The sequence below is a fragment of the Coregonus clupeaformis genome, chromosome 21 (assembly GCF_020615455.1).
Source record: "Coregonus clupeaformis isolate EN_2021a chromosome 21, ASM2061545v1, whole genome shotgun sequence".
NCBI classification, from domain to species: Eukaryota; Metazoa; Chordata; class Actinopteri; order Salmoniformes; family Salmonidae; genus Coregonus; species Coregonus clupeaformis.
Genome location: NC_059212.1, coordinates 31,216,235 through 31,223,672, shown reverse-complemented (window position 1 = coordinate 31,223,672; position 7,438 = coordinate 31,216,235). Strand labels below are relative to the sequence as shown.

Genomic DNA, 7,438 nt, shown 5'->3' with positions numbered 1-7,438 from the left:
CTTAAAAATCAAACTTGATTTTCTGGATTTTTGTTTTAGATTCCGTCTCTCACAGTTGAAGTGTACCTATGATAAAAATTGCAGACCTCTACAAGCTTTGTAAGTAGGAAAACCTGCAAAATCCGCAGTGTATCAAATACTTGTTCTCCCCACTGTATCTATCTAGAGAGAGAGTGTCCCATGATGTGATTGACAGCTCGGTCCTACTTTCTCTCCCTCAGCTGGACTATAATGATGCTTTTAGGCTGACTCCGGGTGGGACGCTGCAAGCTCACCCACAGAGAGGCGATGCTACATGAAGGGCTTCTGAGTAGCATCCTCCGGCACAGGGTCCACTCTAAAGGGTTGCAGTAAGAGAAGATTATGTCTGTTACCATGGTGCTGCATGGGGAGAAAATTGAGCTAGCGGAGTAAAACACTTTTTTTTCTCCATCAGCTTCTGATTACTGACAACGTGTATACCAGCAAAAGAAAGAAGCTGCTCATTTATTTAATAATTTATTTCAGTTACAAGTCATGGGAATTGAGGGGTACAACTAAACACGTACAAATTACAATAATTATGAAATAGTCAAAGTAGGCTGAAACTGAAAAGGAGAGGATTTTCAGAAAATATTTCAGATACCGGTAGGCCTAATTATAGAAAAAGATTATTAGACAGGAACTCAAGGAGTGACAATGAAAACAGTCTTGTAAATAATTTATGGTAAATTGATTGTACAGAAAGCTGTCCTGTACAAATTGTGAAGATACAGTATCAAAGTAATCAAGACCACAGATGCAACTAACGAAGTCAGGGAACCTTTCTATAATTTGGCATTATACTACTCAATTTCAGTGTTACATTCCTCTTTTTTAAACCAAGAATAACTCAACGCGAAGACAGTTCTCCGCAAATAATTTCTTCAGGTATACAAATACAAAACATATCGCTTGGTCGTTTATCAGAAAATAGGTAAGGACTGTAAGTCTTGGCTGTCTAGCAAATCCACTTAATTTCATGTGTTGGATGTGTGCTGGTTGCAACATGCATCATGACTTAATACAAAATGAAAGTATTTTGGAGACAGGATATATTAATTTGTCATTCAGTTTAATTTGACATAAGATAAATATACTGTAACATGATGAGTGAAATGTCTCCAAGCCAGCCATTCTTCTTTTGAGTTTTCAAACATTATCAACGCCTGACAACATTCTTGATGCTAAGCCATAACATTGAAAACTTGATTGCAGAATGAAAACAAGTCCAGTTAAAAGGTGTTGCCATTCCTTGAACCATCAAACACATAGGCTAAACATAGGGGTAAAACAAAGACTATTGAAGATGACGACACATTGGGCTCAAAAAGCATTCATACAAAGATTAGTTGTTTTGCATTTTATTTTTGTATTGACTTGTGCTTTGGCCTTTAAAAAATGTAGCTTCTTGCTGGATGTACCTCTACTGAAATACATTTGTACAAGTTTTTATTAAAAAGAACACATTTCAATTCAATAACTTTATTCAAAAAGAGGATTTCAAAAGATTCTTCTTCCACTTTTGTGCAGAAAGGCCCTCAATGTCACTGAATTATATACATCCACAATACTAGTGTATGATGTGCTCAAAGTCTTTTCCAAAGTATTCTTGCTCATTAAAATCAAAGGACTTCAGTTTTGTTCATTTTTCCAACCTGGTCAGTTCCTCAGATCCTGAATGATGAAGTTTCCATTCAACCAAGCCATTGTGCTCCAATCCCCAGACTCAGACTGGCCATGAAGTGGAGCTGTAGTTTCCAGAGGCTTTGATGAGAAGATCTGATGGACCTTCAAACAAGTTCAAGTACCTATGGCGAGAGAAAAATATACTGCTCAAAAAAATAAAGGGAACACTTAAACAACACAATGTAACTCCATGTCAATCACACTTCTGTGAAATCAAACTGTCCACTAAGGAAGCAACACTGATTGACATGCTGTTGTGCAAATGGAATAGACAACAGGTGGAAATTATAGGCAATTAGCAAGACACCCCCAATAAAGAAGTGGTTCTGCAGGTGGTGACCACAGACCACTTCTCAGTTCCTATGCTTCCTGGCTGATGTTTTGGTCACTTTTGAATGCTGGCGGTGCTTTCACTCTAGTGGTAGCATGAGACTGAGTCTACAACCCACACAAGTGGCTCAGGTAGTGCAGCTCATCCAGGATGGCACATCAATGCGAGCTGTGGCAAGAAGGTTTGCTGTGTCTGTCAGCGTAGTGCCAGAGCATGGAGGCGCTACCAGGAGACAGGCCAGTACATCAGGAGACGTGGAGGAGGCCGTAGGAGGGCAACAACCCAGCAGCAGGACCGCTACCTCCGCCTTTGTGCAAGGAGGAGCAGGAGGAGCACTGCCAGAGCCCTGCAAAATGACCTCCAGCAGGCCACAAATGTGCATGTGTCTGCTCAAACAGTCAGAAACAGACTCCATGAGGGTGGTATGAGGGCCCGACGTCCACAGGTGGGGGTTGTGCTTACAGCCCAACACCGTGCAGGACGTTTAGCATTTGCCAGAGAGCACCAAGATTGGCAAATTCGCCACTGGCGCCCTGTGCTCTTCACAGATGTAAGCAGGTTCACACTGAGCACATGTGACAGACGTGAAAGAGTCTGGAGACGCTGTGGAGAACGTTCTGCTGCCTGCAACATCCTCCAGCATGACCGGTTTGGCGGTGGGTCAGTCATGGTGTGTGGTGGCATTTCTTTGGGGGACCACACAGCCCTCCATGTGCTCGCCAGAGGTAGCCTGACTGCCATTAGGTACCGAGATGAGATCCTCAGACCCCTTGTGAGACCATATGCTGGTGCGGTTGGCCCTGGGTTCCTCCTAATGCAAGACAATGCTAGACCTCATGTGGCTGGAGTGTGTCAGCAGTTCCTGCAAGAGGAAGGCATTGATGCTATGGACTGGCCCGCCCGTTCCCCAGACCTGAATCCAATTGAGCACATCTGGGACATCATGTCTCGCTCCATCCACCAACGCCACGTTGCACCACAGACTGTCCAGGAGTTGGCGGATGCTTTAGTTAAGGTCTGGGAGGAGATCCCTCAGGAGACCATCCGCCACCTCATCAGGAGCATGCCCAGGCGTTGTAGGGAGGTCATACAGGCACGTGGAGGCCACACACACTACTGAGCCTCATTTTGACTTGTTTTAAGGACATTACATCAAAGTTGGATCAGCCTGTAGTGTGGTTTTCCACTTTAATTTTGAGGGTGACTCCAAATCCAGACCTCCATGGGTTGATACATTTGATTTCCATTGATAATTTGTGTGTGAGTTTGTTGTCAGCACATTCAACTATGTAAAGAAAAAAGTATTTAATAAGATTATTTCATTCATTCAGATCTAGGATGTGTTGTTTAAGTGTTCCATTTCTTTTTTTGAGCAGTGTACATGTGAGCAGGAAGGATACACCATGGCTGCATTTATACAGGCAGCCACATTCTGATATACTTTTGACCAATCAGATCAGGTCTGAAAAATATCTGATTGGTCAAAAGACCAATGAGTGGAAAAAAAAAAATCAGACTTGGGCAGCCTTTGTAGCCTACATTTTATCCAGGCAAAAAAAAACTTCATATACGCCAATTGACATAGCCTGCGATAAGATGGCCATTGTGAGTTCCCAACCAGAGAAAGACTGTGTGAATGCTACGTACATAAGCAGACTCCAGTTAAATACAATCAAAAAGCAAACCTTGATTGTCCCTTGACTGTTTGCAGCAATCAGCACATTGGAGTCCTACAAAAGAGGACACAAACCATGAAACTGTTAAATTAGAACTTGTGGTTGATTGACACCAACATTATTCTATTTCGTAATTATGCTTTTACTAAATAACAACAATGTGGCCTCAAAGAAGAGTCTATCTATAATATTCAAACAATATCAGCTGGTTATCAACTTCTTATGGTGCAAAACCAGTAGAAAACTGTGAGCTATGCTGCTATGGGAAAGTCAATGCAAAGAGAAAAGGAACAATGTCGCTACCTCGCTCTACAACCAAGGTGCATGAATTGAGGAGCAAACTGAAGAGGAGAGGACATTCAGAAAACATGCAGTGGTCTTAATAAAAACAATGTGTTTTGGCCCGTAGCCTTCATCGGGGGGATTCATTTAAGTACTGACACACCATGGTGTATGACTGTGTTGCCAGGTATTTCAACCCTGTGTTTTTCTATTTACCAACCATGGACATTGTACAGTTGAAGTCGGAAGTTTACATACACTTAGGTTGGAGTCATTAAAACTCGTTTTTCAACTACTCCACAAATTTCTTGTTAACAAACGATAGTTTTGGCAAGACGGTTAGGACATCTACATCAACAATTGTTTAAAGACAGATTATTTCACATATACAGTGAGGGAAAAAAGTATTTGATCCCCTGCTGATTTTGTACATTTGCCCACTGACAAAGAAATGATAAGTCTATAATTGTAATGGTAGCTTTATTTGAACAGTGAGACAGAATAACAACAAAAAAATCCAGAAAGACGCATGTCAAAAACGTTATAAATTGTTTTTGCATTTTACTTGGTGGCAAAACCCTTGGTGGCAATCAGAGGTCAGACGTTTCTTGTAGTTGGCCACCAGGTTTGCACACATCTCAGGAGGGATTTTGTCCCACTCCTCTTTGCAGATCTTCTCCAAGTCATTAAGGTTTTGAGGCTGACGTTTGGCAACTCGAACCTTCAGCTCCCTCCACAGATTTTCTATGGGATTAAGGTCTGGAGACTGGGTAGGCCCCTCCAGGACCTTAATGTGCTTCTTCTTGAGCCACTCCTTTGTTGCCTTGGCCGTGTGTTTTGGGTCATTGTCATGCTGAAATACCCATCCACGACCCATTTTCAATGCCCTGGCTGGGGGAAGGAGGTTCTCACCCAAGATTTGACGGTACATGGCCCCGTCCATCGTCCCTTTGATGCGGTGAAGTTGTCCTGTCCCCTTAGCAGAAAAACACCCCCAAGGCATAATGTTTCCACCTCCATGTTTGACGGTGGGGATGGTGTTCTTGGGGTCACAGGCAGCATTCCTCCTCCTCCAAACACGGCGAGTTGAGTTGATGACAAAGAGCTCAATTTCTGACTGAATCATTCAGATGTTCATTGGCAAACTTCAGACGGGCATGTATATGTGCTTTCTTGAGCAGGGGGACCTTGCGGGCGCTGCAGTATTTCAGTCCTTCACGGCATAGTGTGTTACCAATTGTTTTCTTGGTGACTATGGTCCCAGCTGCCTTGAGATCATTGACAAGATCCTCCCATGATCATTGCAACTCCACGAGGTGAGATCTTGCATGGAGCCCCAGGCCGAGGGAGATTGACAGTTATTTTGTGTTTCTTCCATTTGCGAATAATCGCACCAACTGTTGTCACCTTCTCACCAAGCTGCTTGGTGATGGTCTTGTAGCCCATTCCAGCCTTGTGTAGGTCTACAATCTTGTCCCTGACATCCTTGGAGAGCTCTTTGGTCTTGGCCATGGTGGAGAGTTGGGAATCTGATTGATTGATTGCTTCTGTGCAGGTGACTTTTATACAGGTAACAAACAGAGATTAGGAGCACTCCCTTTTAGAGTGTGCTCCTAATCTCAGCTCGTTACCTGTATAAAAGACACCTGGGAGCCAGAAATCTTTCTGATTGAGAGGGGGTCAAATACTTATTTCCCTCATTAAAATGAAAATCAATTTATAAAAAATTTTAAATGCTTTTTTACTGGATTTTGTTGTTGTTATTCTGTCTCTCACTGTTCAAATAAACATACCATTAAAATTATAGACTGATCATTTCTTTGTCAGTGGGCAAACGTACAAAATCAGCAGGGGATCATATACTTTTTTCCCTCACTGTATCACAATTCCAGTGGATTAGAAGTTTACATACACTAAGTTGACTGTGCTTTTAAACAGCTTGGAAAATTCCAGAAAATGATGTCATGGCTTTAGAAGCTTCTGATAGGCTAATTGACATCATTTGAGTCAATTGGAGGTGTATCTGTGGATGTATTTCAAGGACTACCTTCAAACTCAGTGCCTCTTTGCTTGACATCATGGGAAAATCAAAAGAAATCAGCCAAAGACCTCAAAAAAAATAATTGTAGACCTCCACAAGTCTGGTTCATCCTTGGGAGCAATTTCGAAACGCCTGAAGGTACCACATTCATCTGTACAAACAATAGTACGCAAGTATAAACACCATGGGACCACTCAGCCGTCATACCGCTCAGGAAGGAGACGGGTTGTCTCCTAGAGATGAACGTACTTTGGTGCGAAAAGTGCAAATCAATCCCAGCACAGCAGCAAAGGACCTTGTGAAGATGCTGGAGGAAACAGGTACAAAAGTATCTATATCCACAGTAAAACGAGTCCTATATCGACATAACCTGAAAGGCCGCTCAGCAAGGAAGAAGCCAATGATCCAAAACCGCCATAAAAAAGCCAGACTACGGTTTGCAACTGCACATGGGGACAAAGATCGTACTTTTTGGAGATGAAACAAAATTAGAACTGTTTGGCCATAATGACCATCGTTATGTTTGGAGGAAAAAGGGAGAGTTGCAAGCCGAAGAACACCATCCCAACCGTGAAGCACGGGGGTGGCAGCATCATATAATAATATAATATGCCATTTAGCAGACGCTTTTATCCAAAGCGACTTACAGTCATGCGTGCATACATTTTTTTGTTGTGTATGGGTGGTCCCGGGGATCGAACCCACTACCTTGGCATTACAAGCGCCGTGCTCTACCAGCTGAGCTACAGAGGACCACATCTGGTGTGGGGATCATGCTGTGGGGGTGCTTTGCTGCAGGAGGGACAGGTGCACTTCACAAAATAGATGGCATCATGAGGAAGGAAAATTACGTGGATATATTGAAGCAACATCTCAAGACATCAGTCAGGAAGTTAAAGCTTGGTCGTAAATGGGTCTTCCAAATGGACAATGACCCCAAGCATACTTCTAAAGTTGTGGCAAAATGGCTTAAGGACAACAAAGTCAAGGTATTGGAGTGGCCATCACAAAGCCCTGACCTCAATCCTATAGAATATGTGTGGGCAGAACTGAAAAAGCGTGTGCGAGCAAGGAGGCCTACAAACCTGACTCAGTTACACCAGCTCTGTCAGGAGGAATGGGCCAAAATTCACCCAACTTATTGTGGGAAGCTTGTGGAAGGCTACCTGAAACGTTTGACCCAAGTTAAACAATTTAAAGGCAATGCTACCAAATACTAATTGAGTGTATGTAAACTTCTGACCCACTGGGAATGTGATGAAATAAAAGCTGAAATAAATCATTCTCTCTACTATTATTCTGACATTTCACATTCTTAAGATAAAGTGGTGATCCTAACTGACATAAGACAGGGATTTATTACTAGGATTAAATGTCAGGAATTGTGAAAAACTGAGTTGA

At 42.6% G+C, this 7,438-nt stretch overlaps 1 protein-coding gene across 2 annotated transcripts in view; it reads right to left on the bottom strand.

Annotated features, from left to right (window-relative positions):
* Window positions 1-485: 485 nt before the first annotated feature.
* Window positions 486-7,438, bottom strand: part of LOC121535211 (E3 ubiquitin-protein ligase COP1) — a 40,980-nt gene continuing 34,027 nt past the window's right edge. For both annotated transcript variants that reach the window (XM_041842045.2, XM_041842046.2), the window contains exons 19-20: window positions 3,724-3,768; window positions 486-1,829 (exon numbers count right to left, since the gene is read on the bottom strand). In XM_041842045.2, the coding sequence (XP_041697979.1) occupies window positions 1,812-1,829; window positions 3,724-3,768 (63 nt within the window). In that variant the 3' untranslated portion in view covers window positions 486-1,811. The remainder of the gene's footprint in view (window positions 1,830-3,723; window positions 3,769-7,438) is intronic.